The 18393-nt window shown below is 37.2% G+C and overlaps 1 protein-coding gene across 2 annotated transcripts; it reads left to right on the plus strand.

The window, feature by feature from the left end:
- The first annotated feature begins 1110 nt into the window (after positions 1-1110).
- LOC115420794 (fibroblast growth factor receptor substrate 2-like) lies at positions 1111-12195 on the plus strand. Of its 2 annotated transcripts, XM_030136325.1 has the most exons (7): positions 1111-1606; positions 3897-3977; positions 4070-4161; positions 4960-5146; positions 9210-9353; positions 9505-9668; positions 10025-12195. In XM_030136325.1, the coding sequence occupies exons 3-7, from the start codon at positions 4096-4098 to the stop codon at positions 11147-11149; spliced, it is 1686 nt and encodes a 561-aa protein (XP_029992185.1). In that variant the 5' UTR covers positions 1111-1606; positions 3897-3977; positions 4070-4095; the 3' UTR covers positions 11150-12195. The 2 variants fall into 2 exon arrangements, with proteins under 2 accessions (XP_029992185.1, XP_029992186.1); XM_030136326.1 differs by lacking the exons at positions 1111-1606; positions 3897-3977; positions 4070-4161 and adding an exon at positions 6736-6790 and having other exon boundaries at positions 5033-5146.
- The last annotated feature ends 6198 nt before the right edge of the window (positions 12196-18393 follow it).

Consider the following 18393-nt stretch of genomic DNA (forward strand, 5'->3'; position numbering starts at 1 on the left):
TTCATAAATTATTTAATCAACACAAAACTTTTTATACTTTATTACTCGAAATGCCATAGATTTTCTCCTTTGGGCTACTCAGACATTTTATTTTCTGCTCAATTTTTATATAATTGTGAAGTGTCCTATTTTTACGATGAAACAAATCTTATGTGTTGTGCTTTTTCCACATTTATTTTGTAAAGGAATTGTTCATAAGCATGATTATGTGGGAGGTTTTAAGCCACAGAAGATGTAGAAATGTACAGTTATGATTATTCATCCATTATCAATGTATACCTGCTCAAACATGACTGTAATAGTCACTGTGGAGGAATGTTACAAGGAAATTGTTGCACAGTCATTGAGAGAAAGATATTGTTGCACGCTGTAACAGTAAATTGTTGCCTTCATACACTATCAGTCAAAAGTTTTAAAATACACCAAGCACTTACAAAACTGTCATAAAATTTTGAAATAATGTAAGGTTTTGGGAGATAATAATAACAATGTGAGTTAACACTGAGTAAATCTGATAATTTACCAAAGCCATCAGATAAATGTAGTAGAGTGAAAAAGTAAATTTCTCTCTGAGATGGAGTGGAGTAGAAGTATAGCATAGGAGAAAAACTTCTATAACTTTAAAGAACTTATGCTAAGATGTTAAAATACTGAAGCACAGGTAAAGGTTCTGCATTCACTGTCTTAAAAGTACAAAAGTATTTACATCAAGATACACTCGAAGGACCAAAAGTAAAAGTACACAGTTTCCCATTTCACCTGTTACTGGGTTGTATTAGCCTACATAATAGAATTTAGTTAAAAAAAACAAAACAAAACAAAACAAGAATATCCAAGACTCTTAAAAAGCATCAAATTTAAGTGTCTGATACCTGAAGACACTTTTAATGCAGTATTTCTACATTTCTTCCATCTCCTTTCTTGTTTTTATGTTCAGACTAAATCTAAATGACATAATGGAGGTGTTTTAAAGGTTTCGACTGGTAGTGTAAAAATTATACTGTGTATATGACTTATCATGACGCATTTTTGTGGGTGTTTCAATAAAACAAGTAATTATGTTTTTTAAGATTGCATGACTGGCATGCCATTACTTTCTATTAGTCATTCATTATGTCCCTCCTGGGAGAGGCCCTGGCTATCCCAAACCACACATCGTGCGCATGCGCAGTTTGCCGAGCCTTCACCACATTGGAGATTCCTGCTGCCTGTAACTCTCGGAAGTTTAGCCAAGTTGCAGAGATTTAGCCCAACAGGCTAGCAGGATCAAAGACGGTGCGACCACAGCAAACTTGGTTTTCTGTGAGAAAAAACAGTATTTGGACGGAACCCCTTACCTTGCAGTGAAACACGAAGGACTATCGATGGATTTGAGCCGTCTTTCATTGTTTCATTTCCGCAGACATGAGCGTTAGACACCTTTGAAAGAAGTTGTGATTGTTTTTTTGGCGCTCTAGCACCGCAGAGGAAAGATGGAGGATCTGCTGGTGTAGCAGCGGGCTAACGCTAGCTGGCTTGTTGGGTTTACTGGCCCCGGAGCTGTTCGCCAAGTGTGTGAATGTCCGAAAAAATTGGATGCTTTAGTTCAACATACGAACGTTACCTGGTAAGTATTGTTTTACGGCATCGTTAGTCTATTTACATGTACATAGTGGAGAGTAAAGTGAATGCGTCGGTGTGTTCTCGGGACGCTAACTGTAGCCTCCGAGCTAATTAGGTAGCTGAAATCTGTGTTAGCTTATTCAACCAGCAGAGAGGTCAGCTTAGCTCTGTGCTAACTAGCTGCCATTACACTCTCATACCATACTGAGCGAATGAAGCTGGCTCTGGCTAATTACAAAGTTATTCCAACAGCAGCTGCCCCCGCAGTTACCTTCAAAACTTCTCTAACTTAGTTACCAGCCTGACTAAGTTAGTTAGCCTGCTCGAACAGCTGATTAGTTCATTTGTGTTTATTTGAGCTGCATGGTTGGTAAACACCCATAAATGGTCGTTAACTGAAAACATTCATCCTAAAGTATTTTTGCCTGTTTGTATGTTACTTATAGTGGTGGATGTAACACCTATATCTCTGATTTAAAGTTAAAGCAGGCTTAAAAAAATACTCCACTACATGTCAACGCCTGCATACCAATGCTTAAGTAAACGTATGTCATCATTACCAACAAAATACCCCTGAAGTACGAAAAGTCAAGAGTAGATCATCTATTTTACAAGGATGTTTACCACTAGATTATAACTATCAATGCATGCATGTGTTCATCTTTAATGTTATAGCCAGTAATTCTTACTATATGTATTACTGAGTAAATGAGTCTATCAACATACATTGTACATTAATATTTGATTTGTTTTTGATAATTGCAATGTGATTCAACAAAGTAATCAAGAATATTTGTAATTAACTTCTAGAACTAAAACGTATTTGTGTAAAAGTGGTAGGATTCCATCACTGGTTATAATGTACTCTACATTTTACTGTTGTATATGATATTTTTAGGCTTATTACTGCTGCATGAATGTATATGCTGTATTTTACTGCTGTTGGTGTTAAGTGTTGACCTAATTTAAATATACTTGTTTTACATACTGTTGAGTAGTTTGATCTACAGCAGTGCTGTATTATATTGTGTAAAATCACCCTATATTTGTATTGTCCTCGTCCTGTGAGAACCACATATTTCTAAAAAGTCTACTTTTCGTGAGCACAGAAAAACAGTTCTGCTGTCAGCTTTGTGACAATACACATCCCAGCTAATCCAAGAGGGTTTTTAAAGAATTTGCTTGGCTTTAGAATTTGGAGGAGTCTAAACTCAAGCTGTAGCTAAAGGAACTATTCATCCTTCAGGCTTTTACTGGGTGCGAAGGGGATGAAATACTGCTCTCTGAAAATGAAGTAAAGCTGTCAGACACTGGAGTAAAAAAGTACGATATTTAACTCTGAGATGTTGTGGAGTACAAGTATATAGCTGCAAAAAATAGAAGTCATGTGAATTACAAGAATTTCTGTCAAATTTACACTCATGCAGAGTACTGGACTAAAAGTATTTGGTTACCTTCCACTATTGGTTATGTGAAAGTGGCAGCAGAAAGATTTTAACTGGATTTGTACAGGTTATTAAAAAAATGAAACCCTATAGTTCAGTAACTGGTGTTTTGGTTGAAAAACACTATTGGAACTGTTATAATTCATATCTTTCTTTATACTACACAGACTTCTATAAATATTTTAAAAGCAGGCACCCCACTCTATTTTCAGCAGACCTGTATGTGATTACATTTTTTCCATCGTTTCATTTTCAGGTCATAATCAGAATGGTCTTTGTCTTTATAATAGGATGAGATGAAATTTTACCAACCATTCTCCAGTTAAAATAAATAAATTAAAAGTAGACCCAAAAAGCAGAAGCACGACAAAGTGACATTTGTGGAACAGCTTTAATGATAGTTAAACAAATTAAGTAAGATTCTGCAAAAAAATAAGCCAATTACCTATTTACTGTAGTTTAATGTTATAATGGGCCTGTAATGTTGGGGGGGAAAAAAGAAAGATGGCAAATGCAAGTGTTGGTAATCATGGCCTAATGTTGTTCTATGTTTTCTCATATTTGCAAAATTTAAACTATTTAATACATTAACATGTAGAATGATGAAACCAGCATGTCCAGTGTTTCCTGATTCCTTAACTCTGTCAATTATTCATAAATAAATCAAATAATTTAATCAACTACAAATTAGCTGAATTTGAGTCTTGGTAATTGGTAAAAAAAAAAAAAAAATTCTTAGTCACATTTTCTGGTTTTATCCTCCCAATTTGATTATTTTCCTCATATTTTTTTCTTTTTTTCATCATCATCTTTTTGCTTATCATCAAACAATTTTCAATTTTTTCGCAGTTCATGTTTGCAAAGCAAGAAAAGAATGAGTGTCCCTCCAGCTCTGAAGATGGAACCAGGGCGACTGGTGGCAGGATCTAGGTGAGTGACGTAGCATCTTGAATGTAATGTCTGCATATTTTCTTAAACGCTCTTCTGATATGGCTCAAGCTTCTTGCGCTCTTTCCTTCTAGACATCAGATGGTGCTCTGAAGAAGCCATGGGTAGCTGTTTAAGCTGTCCAGAGAAAGAGTCAATTCCAGATAATCATCAAAGTAAATTCAAGGTGAGTTCCTGCTGCAGCCTGCCTCAACACCAGCCTCGCAGTCCGTAGGAGTCTGTCAACCCACACCCTGGATTATTCACTAATGATTGTGGTTAGGAGGTTTCACAAACTCTGCTGATTACATTTTCTCATTTTCAAAGGTGTTTTTTTTCCCTCACTTTGGTTGTGTTACATTTCTGAGACCTTATTGATGCCTTTTTTTAGATTTACGTTAGGTTTTGATAAGTGGTAATCATCATTTATTTTACCTAGTGAAATTTATAAATAATATGTACCAAGGTCATGCCATTAATTTGCTTGAAAAGTTAACCTGAAAATTTATGCTGAATTTGTGGGACCTAACTTTTTTTAGTTAATGTTGAACTTTGGCCCTTTTATTCTCTGGATGTGGTTGTTGTTGAGTCTTCACAGTAATCAAAAGAATGAATCAGAATGACTCATTTATCTGTAGTTTTCAGAAAGTACATCCATTTTGCTTTTTTTTTTTTTTTTTTTGTAGAAGTACTGAATTTCTATCAGATTTACTGAAAAAGCAGATTAAAGTCAGTTAAAATCATGAATCATCAATGACAGAAATAATTAAACATTCATTTTTTTTCCCATTCTGTCCAACTTTTCTTATCTAATACTATTTGATGTATCTATGGTCATTTGTTTTAAGAGTCTAGTACTAACAAACACTAGAATTTCTTTGTTGCTGCTACATTTCATTAAAAAAACAACAACAAAGCAACATGTTATAAATAAATGTGTCAGGGGTTTTTGTTTCCTTTACTTAACTTGTGTCTGGTCATAAAGGTGATCAACGTGGACGACGATGGGAACGAGCTGGGCTCTGGCGTGATGGAGCTGACCGATGCCGAGCTGGTCCTCCACACCCATCGCCGTGACGACGTCAGGTGGCCCTACCTGTGCCTACGGCGCTATGGCTACGACTCCAACCTCTTCTCTTTTGAGAGCGGCCGACGCTGCCAGACAGGCCAAGGTACATAAATGAATAACTTTGAGATAAAATAAAGTCTGCTTTTTCCTTAGAAACTGGGGAAAAATGTGAGCATATTCAGTGGTTTTACAACAGTAGATGCCTCTGTTTTTTATGTTTTTGGTGAAAAAAATCTGCAAGCTTGTGATCTAAACATATTTGTTGTATTCTTCTGTTAATACAGTTTGGGAGGGTTACATGTATGGCTTATATCAACACAAAATCATAAAGAATCAAAAAGAGACTTACAAAAGAAAATAGTTTCCTACACAGGATAGTATGTTGAAGACCCACAAAATAAGATGAACTATTCACCTTCTTTTAATCATAAATCAGACAGAAACAGAACTGTACATTGATGCAGCTGTTATGAATGAAGAAGTGTTGACAGGAAATGCAGGAGCAAAGTTATGCTGGACTTGGAGTTGATGTATCCAGTATCACCAGTGTATACAAACTTACATTTTGAGTGGATATACGTAGATTCGTCTAGTGAGTCAAAGTGACACTATCAATTATTCTGTTTATCAATTATCTGATGTATCTTAACTTTTCTTTTTATTAATCAATTTATGAAATCAAATTGTTTGCCCTGTAAAAAAAAAACAAAGGCATTGAAAATTTCCTGTGGGGTCTTCAGACTGCTTTGTCCCCCAAACAGTGTAAATGTTTTACTGACTTACCTGAAGACAAAAAAAGTGGCTCATTTGAGAAGAAGTTAATCAGTTATTAAAATAGTTGCAAGTGCTTTTTCCTTAGTAGATTAAATAATAAATGAAATATTTATCTACCCAGAAACAGGAGCTAAAAATAGACCCTTAAAACAGCATGGATAGAAGTGTGGCAGCATTGTAGTCACCAGTTCTTCTAGTGAACACAAAAAATAGGCATTTTCTCTTCACGGTTCCAAGTATCAAAAGGTTCATCTTGCGCAGAAGCACCTGATTTAAACAAAATAAGCTACATTTGGTTGAAAAAGTCTTAAAATTTATTGAATTCAGTTTTTTAAATAAGGCCCAAGAAGTTGTTAAATGAGTCTTCAGTTTTCTTAACTGCCACAAACATTGATTTGTTTGGCTTAATTAATAAAGTCAAAGATAAATGTCTTTCCTGGAGTAAGTCAAGTTCTTATATGTAAATGTATAGTTTTCTGGTGTTATAAAACTATTAGTCCTTCCCTCCTTCTAAAAGATGATTTTCCTACAACACGAACTTTAGTAGTGGTTAAAAATTAGTACGAAAACGGTCTTAAACGGCACTAAATCTAAATATGTAATGCCTTTGGACGCCTGGATAAATGTCTGTATCTTTCCATTACTCGGCCCAATGTTGAAGCAGCAAAAACGCTTTTCTGAATATTGCATTAAAACACATTTCAGAGGAGTTTAACTGTCTCCAATAGAAAATGAGACTGTATTGTCCTTTGAATCAACAGTATTTCATGCAGGGCCTTAGGGGTGACCTTGGTCTACGGCTTCATCTTTGCATTGCTGTTGAATTTTGTTGTCAATCTGTCACAAATCACATGTTTCTGACTCTGCCATGACACACCTTTATTGTGCCATTATTTTTGGATCCCATGCTGTCATAAGGATGAGGTGGCGAGAGCTGGGGGTTTGGGAGGGGTTCAGTAGGTTCGTGGGTGTGGTAAGTCTCAGGCACGCCGTATCCCCCCTCTTCTCATTCATACCCCGACCACCCAGTATGTGATCAGACGTACAGTATCGATAGCTGTAAATGGAGGTGTGTGTTGTGTACCGTCACACTGGGAATCAACCCTGTGCTGTGTTTCTCCCTGTGTGCAGTGTCTCCCTGCAGTGTGATTACTCTCAGTCTCAGCAACTGGGCCATGCGTGGTTTGTCCTTGATGTGTTGCCATGACCTTGGTTAAATTTTTTTTTTGACCTGTTTGATGGTGGTTTGTCTGTCTTTATCCTCCCTTAGTTCTTCCCTCAGATCTGCCCTCTGATAGGGACCTGAAAGGACTAATGGTCAGGCTACAAACACTTATTTCATTACTAATAAATCACTGCCACTTCTCTTGAAATGTTGAAAATTACAACATGCCCATCACTTTGTCTCAAATAAGTGCAGAAATGACTGAGTATTTGAGTTTCAAACAACAGCATTGCCAGATGAGATATATTAATTTTTTTTGTTTTTTTTTTTCCAGAGGCTTAATATTATTGTATTTTGACTATTTGAGTAAATTAAACTTAACCATCATCCCTAAAGAGAAATTTCTCTTGGGCGCAGTGCTACAGTAACGAACATATTGAAAAGTACACAAGGATTATTGTTAAGGAGTTGCATCTAATGCTGTAACACATTAATTACATAAATAGATTGCAAAATAAATTAAACTGCAATTGGTTACAGATGAAGTGTTTAAATTCCAGTGTCATATCAAAGGTGATGATTTGCAAAATTAAGTCAGAAAACATGCTTTTAGGTAAAGACCTTATATGTGTAATGGAACATTTTACTTGAAAACTAATGTAAACTTCTCAATGCTTTAATGAGTCACATCCAAGAAAAGGCATAAATGTTCACAAAACATGTAATCATTAAAACAATTTTTTTACATTGCCTGTAAATTCATTGATCCTTTATTAAGATGGAAAAAAAAATTCCTAACATACTTATATTGTTCATGGAAGGACATATTCTTTCAGCGTTGTCAAGTAATTATGTCCAACAAAACAACAAAAGCGAAGCAGTTCAATAAAGTCAAGGCTGTAAAGGTAAACTAAACCATCACAATCTGTAGCATATTCTACATCCACATAGAAATTAAACATGTTTATCTTATCAGCTTGATTTACATACAGCCTCTAGAATTGACTCCTATTTCCACACTGGAGGTAACTTGTAAGATAATGACAACTGCATTACACTTGGTAATTAACTCACTGAATTCAATATAAAATACCTACATTTCTTGTTTGTAAAGAGGATTTGATAAATGGTCATTATTAGCTGAAAGATGTCACATGAGAAGAGACCAGCATAGAAGAGGGTCAGTGTAAACAATTTATTTAGAATTTAAGTTCTTTATTTATCAAGGCTTTGGCTAAATGTGGTATCAAAAGTTTAATCAATAATACGTCATTGTACCCGTCTGATATTTCTCACCTATGATTGAATGTAGTACAGTATGTTCAGGGTTAGTGTGTGCATTTAATCTGGTCTAGGAAAGAGCTGATAACAGGCCCATTTTCTTCTGTTAGAGTTTACAGTTGTTCTTTATAGTCTAGACTGAGTACACAAAATGAAATAATCACACATTAGTACTTGTGACAGTATTTATCATACATACAAATATAAGTTCAGGGGACGGAATAAATTCATAAGGGTAATTATTGCATACTAGCAACACTGATAGAACATTAAGTTTGAAGCTTTTTCTTCATTTGATCATAAACCTGTGGAGCAGAAAAGCAATTTGAACACATCACTCTGGACCTCATGGGTATTTTTTTGCTATTTTCGGAAGGTGTTCGACTAAATGATTAATCCGTAATGAATGTAGTTGTTAGTTGCCAGCCTACATGAGTAGAGGACAGTGAAAGTTTAGTTTTTAAGTAGTTTCAGTGTAAAATCCACTGCTTTTTGTGTAAATTATAATAATAGCGCACATGCAATTGGGGGAAAAAAAAGCATTATTTTAACATTTCTGGCATGCATTTCTAATTTTGGAAAATTTAATTTGTTTATCTAAATGCTTGCTTTTGTCAACCACATCTTTTAGCAGCAGTCACATTCTCATTTTGTCCTCAAAGTAAAACTTGCAGCAGATCAGCCTCAGTGAAGATTAGATCAACAGAGGTTTTCAGAGATGGGTTTGAGGTGGATTTTATTTATTCTGTTAATGGAAATATGACATCAGACCTGTCTTATATTTCATTTGAGTTACATTTTTTTGATTGTCTTTTTCTTTCTGGGTTTCATGGTAGTGCTCGTCAGATGTTCGTTGTTTCTGAAAGGACCTCTCATTGAAAAACTACATGAACAGGCTCTCTTTTTTTGACACTTTTGTGCTTTTGTTTTGTGTGTGTGTGTTCAGGTATTTTTGCCTTCAAATGTGCTCGGGCCGAGGAGATCTTCAACATGCTGCAGGAGGTGATGCACAGCCACAGCATCAGCGTGGTGGAAGAGGCCGTGCTGGAGCCCAACCACCAGGCCGCACACACACCACACACTCCTGCAGGTACACACACACACACACGCACTCACGCACACGCACACACACAGCAGTAAAAACATGCAAGTATTGTTATGTGATTCATGTCAAATTCCTTTTTTGTGTATTTCAACTAAATGCAAATAAGTCATTGAAGTGAATCTGTGTGTTCCTGTAGCTCTGGGTTACTCGGTGCCCACTGTGCCAAATGGTGTGACCAGGCTTCCCTCTGTGGGTGACGCCCCGTCTCACCCTTCAACTCGCCACCCATCTGTGGCGAGCACCCGTCTGCCCTCTGTGGGGGAGGAGTCCACTCACCCGTTATTAGTGACAGACGAAGTGGTAAGGCACTAAAGATGAAACTGTCCTCAGACTACAGCTCAGTAGTTTCTATTTCCACTTCATCTGATTAGAAATATTACACATAGTTTGGTTTTAATTTTCTGTACAAGTACCTCCATACCAGTTGCAGTTTGCACTATAAAAATGTGTATTATGCAGTTCTTTCACTCAAACCAATGACATCATAAATTTTTAGCCCTGAGCAAATCTAATTCAGACCTCTGTAAACTCAGGTTCACATTCTGCCACTTCAAGTCTTTGTCTCAGTTAGGAAATGGACTATTGTAGCACCAGTAGTGGTGCTTAATGACATAAGTAGATGACTAGAACTCTGCTGCCTTTTTCTGTCTGTGCAGGTTCACACCTACGTCAACACCAGGGGTCTCCTGGAGGACCAGCCCAGCCCGCTGACGGTCACCACGCCACTGGAGAGTCCCACTTCTCCCCAGTCACAGTGTCCACCGACACCTCCACCTCCTCCCAGGGTCCGCACTGAGCCCCAGGCCCCCCCTTCTCAGCCGGAGCCCCAGGTGCTGCTGGAGCCTCAGGGCGTGCGGTTTGTGCTCGGCCCCACCCCCGTTCAGAGGCAGCTGATGGAGAAGGAGAAGAGGCAGAAGGAGGCGAAGGAGGCGGGGGAGCCGGGAGAGCCGGGAGAGACTAACGGCCACACGGACACTGAGCAAAGTGCCAAGGAGGCCCCCTCCGAAGCCGAGCCGGCCCCCGTACACTCCAACGGCTCCTCCTCCACCGCCTCCTCCAATCCAACCTCAGCTCCTCGCCGCCACCGCCCACCCCCCCTCACCCCCGACGTTCAGAATGTCAATAACTCGGCCCAGCGGCGCACCGCCCTGCTGGACTACGAGAACCTGCCGGCACTGCCGCCGGTGTGGGAAGCCAGGAAGCCAAGCTCCGAGGAGGAGGAGAACGGCTGCTGCAGCAGCAGCAACAGCAGCCTGAAAACGCCTTCGCTCAATGGCTACAACCACCACCACCACCACGGCCTGCTGCACCACTCCTACTCCCACCCGCTGTCCGCCCACCCGCTCTCCGCTGCCCTCGAAACCTCCCACAACTACGTTAATACAGAGAACGTCACAGCACCTCTGAGCGCCCACCGGCCTGACACGGCCCGCCGCCGCGCAGACGGACCAACCATCTTCAACTTTGACTTCCGCCGGCCGCCGCTGCTGGGCCACGCAGAGCCGCCCAAGACTCTGAACTACATTGAGGTAGAGATGGACAACAGCGCCAGCGCTGGGAACAAGGGCGCCTCAGATGGCAGCAACCCCCAAACGCCACGCACCCCCACCTCACCGCTGCCCCCTACTACCCCCACACGCCGCACGGAGCTCTACGCCCTCATTGACATTGAGCGCACCGCCGCCATGTCCAACTTGCAGAAGGCTCGGCCGCGTGATGACGGCACGTCGCGCAAGACGCGGCACAACAGCACGGAGCTGCCGACCAAAAGCACTGTCTGACCACGCACCTTTTTCCTATTAACCCTTTTTTGTTTTTGTTTTTTTCTACGTACGATACACAGAAGCACAGCAGGTGCTGCCTTTATATTCCAGAATGGAGACGCAAATAAGAGACTCCAGCAGAGAAAGTCTTAAAAAGCGATTAAAGTGACTTTTTGTGTGGTTACCTGTAAATGAAGTCGGGTAGACCCAAATGAAATTAAACCTAGGTACTTGCCATATACCAATTTATTCCTATGGTAATATAATACCTCTCTTCCTTCACTCATTCTCCAGTGCATTTGGGTTGTTTATTATGTTAATAAGACTGGACTGCATTCCTCCTCCTCACCCATTCCCTCTCCTTATATGGTACAAATCAGTATTACTGAACAAAGCATTCCATTTAGCCCTTTTTTATATGATTCACTACATGCTGCTGTAATTTCAGTATCTAAGGATTACATGGTACACTACATTATGTTTCTGACTATGTACAGTAGATTCTGGCACAATAAATGTCTGTTCTGTTTTTATTTGTACTTGGTCAACAACTTGTCTGGTGTCCCCTCTTGTACATGGTCTCTGCTGAACAGGACGTCGGCTGCTGACGTCTGGTTGCTCTTAAATGGTTAGTTTGGATTTCTGAAGGTTGTATATTGTACTTTTCCAAGAACATGATGTTGGATATGAAAACGTGTTGTTTTTAAACCATTGAACACTAGATAGACGTGCTGGAATCTCTTTTTTTATTCTATTATGCATCAGGTAGATTTCTTTGCACTATGACAATTTTCCTAAACTTTGACTCATGAAAAATCCTCATACATCATCTTGCTAAATACTGGTATTTATGGAACTATGGCCCCTCTGTGACTGAGAATGTCTCTTAATTTCAGTGTGGTAAGTCAACTTCTTTTACCTGTTACATTCTCAAAATGCTTAGGTTTGAGCAGCAGGACATGATGGGGTTTAGGAAAAGACTTGTGATGTCATTGTGACAAAGGTACAGTTTATAGACAGGACCTTGTGTGTGAACATGCACAAAATGAAAGTCCTTCAGCTGATCACACAGCTCTAGATTGTATTGTAAAACATTGCTGTTTCCTATGAGCCTGTATTTCTATTATATAACCATAAATAATTACGCAGTATTGATTATAAGCCAGCACAGACAAAGCTCAGTGTTTGGGTCAGTTCTCCATTCTGAACCCCGTCTAATGTTGGGAACACACTATGGATAAGTGCATGTCGTTACTGTCTGGTGGAAACATCTTTTATCCAAACCGGTTATTTTTCCGAAAACTGGAAAACGGATGTATATTGTAAATAAATGAATGGACTCAACAGATGTAGTTACAAGCTGTTTTCAACACTTTTCATTGGTTAAATGTTTCTAAAACCGTCAGGCCAATGTGAAGACTGACCAATAGAATAGTTTTATGACCAAAAAAAAAAAAACAGACCAAAAATGGACTTGGGACACGGGTGTCAAACATGTGGCCCGGGTCCAGTCTGGCGCTTGGGATGAATTTGTGAAATGCAAAAATTACACTAAAATATTAACTATCCTTTTAGTTCAGGTTCCGACCAATCTCAAGTGGGCAGGATTCAATAAAATACCATCATAATAACATAAATAATGACAACTTAAAATTTTTTTCTCTTTGTAAATGTAAATATTTCATGTATTTACACTAAAACAAAGTATAATTTTGCAAAAAATGTGTATAACCTGAACAAATATGAACAATCTGAAATGTCTTAAGAGAAGTAAGTACAATTTTAACAATATTCTGCCTGTTACTCAATGTTTTGTGTATTTATAGATCCACCGTGATCTGTAAGTTATATATAATGTACATGTGTAAATGATAAACCAAGGCAGAATATTGTTAAAATCATACTTATTTTTTCAGTTTCTTCATGTTATTCACATCTTTTGAAAGGATAGTTTGTAGATGTAAACCTGTTCATGATGTAAATTTACGTTTTTCGGTGTAAATTTACTTTTTTCGGTTTAAAACATAGAGAAAAGTTTGGAGTTGACATTATTTATATATTATTATGTTATTATTTTACTGGTTCGGCCCACTCCAGATCAAACTTGACTGAATCTGGCCTGTGAACTAAAAGGAGTTTGACACCCCAGACTTAGGAGGTTTCCACCCAACATCGATGATATGCAACTTTTAATGATCCAAACTAACATTGTAAATGTGTTTCGGTGGTTGCACAGGTTTAGCCAAAAGTCATGAGGAGGTTTCAGAAGAAGAAATGTGTGAGTTTGAATGTTTATGTTGACTATGAAAGTTGTGGGAATATTTTTGGGAATTGCACTTGTCTGTTTGTGTGTGTGGGTGTGTGTCCATAAGAGGATGTTTGTGTTTCAACTACAATAATGGAGTTAAAAGACATGTAGTTGAATCTAAAAACAGCCTCTCCTGGACATTCGAGGCTTTGATTTGATCTTCTACTGTAGAGTTCATCATCCCATAACTGTAGTAACAGAAGAAGACCATGTGTTAATGTTTGTATCTTCTGTGAACAGTGGTTTTCGTCCTCATTGAACAGAGGCCAGACCGGTCAGGAGTGTGCATCCTCCGTTATCGATGATCTCTGATTGGACAGCGTGGACACATCCCTCCATCTTCTGCACAGTTAACCTCAAAAACATGGTAAATTGAATACACACAGATTACTTTCAGTGGAAGCACAAATGTCCTCTCTGTGATCCCCTTTTAACTGTTATCATGGAATTACCAGAGTTACAGGTTTAAGGATTATTTTTCTAAGGTTACGACTGGAATATAATTGTAAATGCTGTGTAACCCTGACAGGCATGGAAACGTCTGTAGAGATTTTTTGACGGAAAATCTGCATTCAGTTAATGACGTCATTATGTCCAAATATTTAACATCATCTCTGAAAACTTAAAAACTGACATTTTTGTATCACAACCACACAAAAAGATGAGTAAAAATGGTGATTTATGTTGAATTTATCACATCTAACCAAGAGAATATGTTTCATAACAGTCTAAAAACAGTTTAGATCTTAAAGCTTTAAATTCATAAATGTAGACGGTTAAGTATTCAACATTAGAGAAGTGTTGGTTTGTTCAATTAAGTGAAATTAATTGTACTATACAGTCGCGGAAAAAAATATTAGACCAAAAGTCATCAAAAACAATGGTTACGCAATCAGGTACTAACTCCTGTATGTATCATGTGACTAAAACAGACAGAAAAGAAAACATGGAATGCCTAAAAGCACTGTTTTTGGCAGTACAATGCCATAGATCAGGGGTCTCAAACATGCGGCCCACCAAAGGTTCCAATCCGGCCCGTGGGATGAATTTGAATTCCGCAGTCAAGGCTGTCGAGCTCATTTTAGTTCAGGTCCCACGTACAGACCAATATGACGTCAAGTAAAATAATAACATAATAACCTACAAAAAATAATGACTCCATATTTTGTTCTCGGTTTGATGTGAAAGTAATATTACATTATGTCGATAAACTTCAAATTGTTGTCTGTTTTAGTGCAAAAAATAACATTAAATTATGAAAATATTTACATTTGCAAACTATCCTTTAACAATAAAATGTGAATAACCTGGACAAATATGAACCTGAAATGTCTAAAGAACATTAAGTCCAATTTTAACCATTTTCTGCCTGTTATGAAGTATTTAGTGTCTTTGTAGATCCGATCCATAACGCACATGTAGAAATAATAAGTTGAGGCAGAATATTGTTAAAATTGCACTTATTTTTCTTAAGAAATTTCAGTTTTTTTCAGGTTATTCACATTTTTTTTTGTTCGGATAGTTTATAAAAGTAAGTATTTTCATAATTTAATGTTTTGGGGGGTTTTTTTGCACTAAAAACAGTCAAAATTTGGAGGTGTCGTTATTTATAGGTTATTATGTTATTATTTTACTGGTCCGGCCCACTGGAGATCAAATGGGGCTGAATGTGGCCCCTGAAAGAAAATGAGTTTGAGACCCCTGCTATAGATATTGATGTAAGAACTGAAGTGATTTTGGTTATTATCAAGAACACATGGAAAATGGCTAGATGAAATTAAACTTTTATGAGCTATTTTTGTTGTTATCATTATATTTGTCCAAACAAATGTACCTTCAGTTGTACCAGGCATTAAAATGAACAAGAAATGGAAGAAAACAAGGGGTGGTCTAATAATTTTTCCATGACTTGGATCAAGCCCCAGTTTTCCGACATCTCTTTCTGATATAAATAGTTTTGATTCTAATGTAAGAAAACACTTCAGAATATTTTCTCTTAGATGTAACTGTACATAAGAGAAGTCTGGGTGACATTATCTGCACGTCTCCAAATATCAAACAGCTGAATTAAATATTTCACATTTCATCTCAAAAGGATAGAGCTCATGCGTCGCCATGACAACGGGCATCTTCAACCTGCAGCATCACTGCAGTGCTGCTGTTACCGTGGTGAGGGAAGAGAGGCTTTGGATCCACGTCAGGTACAAGGTTTAACAGCTACTACTGAGGAAGCAGACAGTTTGTATTAATTAATAATCTAATAATAAGCTGTTGGTGTGTTAATAACAGTAGATCACATGACCAGTGTTAGAGAAGCTACTTTGAAAGCATCACTTAGTGAATTCACACTGGAAGATTTTTTTATATAACCTGAAAGCTAAATATAACAGCGTTAATGAAAAAGGTAGATCAGGGGTCTAAACATGTGGCCCGCCAAAGGTTCCAATCTGGCCAGTGGGATGTTTTTGCCAAATGTAAAAATTCCAGTCTTCAATTGAATTAAGTAAAAAAAAAAAAAAAAAAGCTTGAATTAAGGAAAAAACCTTGAATTAAGCAAAAAAAAAACAAAAAAAAAACGTGTGTATATATATACAGGGGTTGGACAAAATAATGGAAACACCTTCACCTCAAGATGATAATGCCCCAATCCATACAGCTAGAATTGTTAAAGAATGGCATGAGGAACATTCTAATGAAGTTGAGCATCTCGTATGGCCGGCACAGTCCCCAGACCTCAACATTATTGAGCATTTATGGTCAGTTTTAGAGATTCAAGTAAGACGTCGATTTCCACCGCCATCGTCTCTAAAAGAGTTGGAGGGTATTCTAACTGAAGAATGGCTTAAAATTCCTTTGGAAACAATTCACAAGTTGTATGAATCAATACCTCGGAGAATTGAGGCTGTAATTGCCGCAAAAGGCGGACCTACACCATATTAAATTATATTTTGTTGATTTTTTTAAGGTGTTTCCATTATTTTGTCCAACCCCTGTATATATATATATATATATATATATATATTCAATTAAGTTAAAAAAAATCTCAAATTTAGCAAAAAATCTTGAATTAAGCAAAAAAAATCTTCAATTAACTTGATTTTTTTGTTTTGTTTTAGTGCAAAAAAATAACATTAAATTATGAAAATATTTACATTTACAAACTATCCTGTAACAATTAAATGTGAATAACCTGAACAAATATGAACAACCTGAAATGTCTAAAGAAAATTTAGCAGGATTTTAACCATTTTCTGCCTGTTACTAAGCGTTTAGTGTCTTTGTAGATCTGATACATAATGCACATGTAGAAATGATAAGTTGAGGCATAATATTTTTAAAATTGCACTTATTTTTCTTACAAAATTTCAGTTTTTTCAGGTTATTCATATCTTTTGTGTTTGGATAGTTTATAAAGTAAGTATTTTCATAATTTAATGGATTTTTTTTTAAAACTAAAACAAAGACAAAAATTTGAAGATGTCATTATTTCTGGTTATTATGTTATTATTTTACTGGTCTGGCCCACTGGAGATCAAATTGGGCTGAATGTGGCCCCTGAAAGAAAATAAGTTTGAGACCCCTGAGGTAGATGATGTATTGGCGTCCTTTTTGAATTCAGTTATCCTTTGAGTTCAGTCCACTCCAACATTATATTTACATGTAAAGTGACCTTGTTCAGAGCACATAGTTTATCCATACTACTGTACGAGTGGGTGTTCAGATGACTAACACTGCCTGAAAAAGCCTCAGAAACAACGTAAAACACCTCAGAGCATTTACACTGCTCTATGTTTTTACCCCGCCCCCTGAAGAGGAAGCAAGGGGTATTATTTTTGGTTCGGTTTGTTTCTTTGTTTGTTAACTCTAGCAGCAACACTATAGGTTAAATTCATTCCAGATTGGGTTTATAAGGTTGTCAGTGAGCCAGAATAAATAGATCTTATTCCATTTTTCTAAAGGCTGATGACTAATGACTATAATGTTCTATTAACCCTTTCATGCATAGTGGTCACTGCAGTGGACTGCTATTTAAAGCTGTTCTCTTGTATATTTCATGGATTTTGTTGTTTTAGTTCCATATCAGCCAACACAGTGGACGTTTATGCACCATCCCATACACTGCAATTCATACCATTACTGTAACTTTCCTGTTCTTAATCAACCTGATCTGCACGAACATGTCTGAGTGTAAATTAATTGCTAATTGTTATTAGACTGTAATTAACAGGGTTTTTTTTTTTTTAAACAATTTTTTTTTTTTTTTTTTTTTTTGCATATCTGAGTGAGTAATAACTAGTGTCATCCTCCTGAGACCCAGGAAAGGAAAAGTTTTGGCTTTTTTACATTAAATAATTGTCTTGATTAGAAACAGCATGATGCACCAGTTTTTTCAGATAGATTTTTTTTTATTATTTATGGAATGTCCTTTGCAGTGGACAGCATTTTGTTTTGGTTTGGTTTTTTTTTAATAATAAAGCTGTAAAACTCTTGTGCCCTACAGAGGACAAAAATGCATTGCTGGGTCTCAGGAGGTTCTAGTATGTTAAAATGTGACAACAGAGTAGCAGCATTTAAAAAAAAAAAAAAAGTATTTCATAGTTTTCACACAGTACGTCAGTAAATGATCATCAGGCTGCCTTTGGAAGTAAGAATCTGTTCTTAATTTCTTCCCTGGGTAAAGGTTAAATAAAAATAAAAACTGCATGGTGTCCAGCTGAGTGGACATTGTTGGAACTCCATGAAAAATAGGTTCATGAAAAAAAAAAAAAAATCAATCACATTGTTTTTTTTCATGCCTAAAGAGGAAACAAATCTTGATTAAGGTTCTCATAATTCATGCATGAAAGGGTTAAAATGTTAATGTTGAAACATATGGGATGCACTAGTCTACCTGTTTCAGCTGCATATATGAACACTGAAAATGAACACATTTGAGTCCAATGTAAATGTATTA

This window comes from Sphaeramia orbicularis, chromosome 6, assembly GCF_902148855.1.
Source record: "Sphaeramia orbicularis chromosome 6, fSphaOr1.1, whole genome shotgun sequence".
In the NCBI taxonomy this organism is placed as follows: domain Eukaryota; kingdom Metazoa; phylum Chordata; class Actinopteri; order Kurtiformes; family Apogonidae; genus Sphaeramia; species Sphaeramia orbicularis.

What these genes read in the sequence shown, in the direction of transcription:
- LOC115420794 (XM_030136325.1), top strand. Translation starts at nt 4,096, where the DNA reads ATGGGTAGCTGTTTAAGCTGTCCAGAGAAAGAGTCAATTCCAGATAAT. An exon ending in ATCATCAAAGTAAATTCAAG is followed by an intron (nt 4,162 to 4,959) that starts GTGAGTTCCTGC and finishes CTGGTCATAAAG; the next exon opens with GTGATCAACGTGGACGACGA. An exon ending in TATTAGTGACAGACGAAGTG is followed by an intron (nt 9,669 to 10,024) that starts GTAAGGCACTAA and finishes CTGTCTGTGCAG; the next exon opens with GTTCACACCTACGTCAACAC.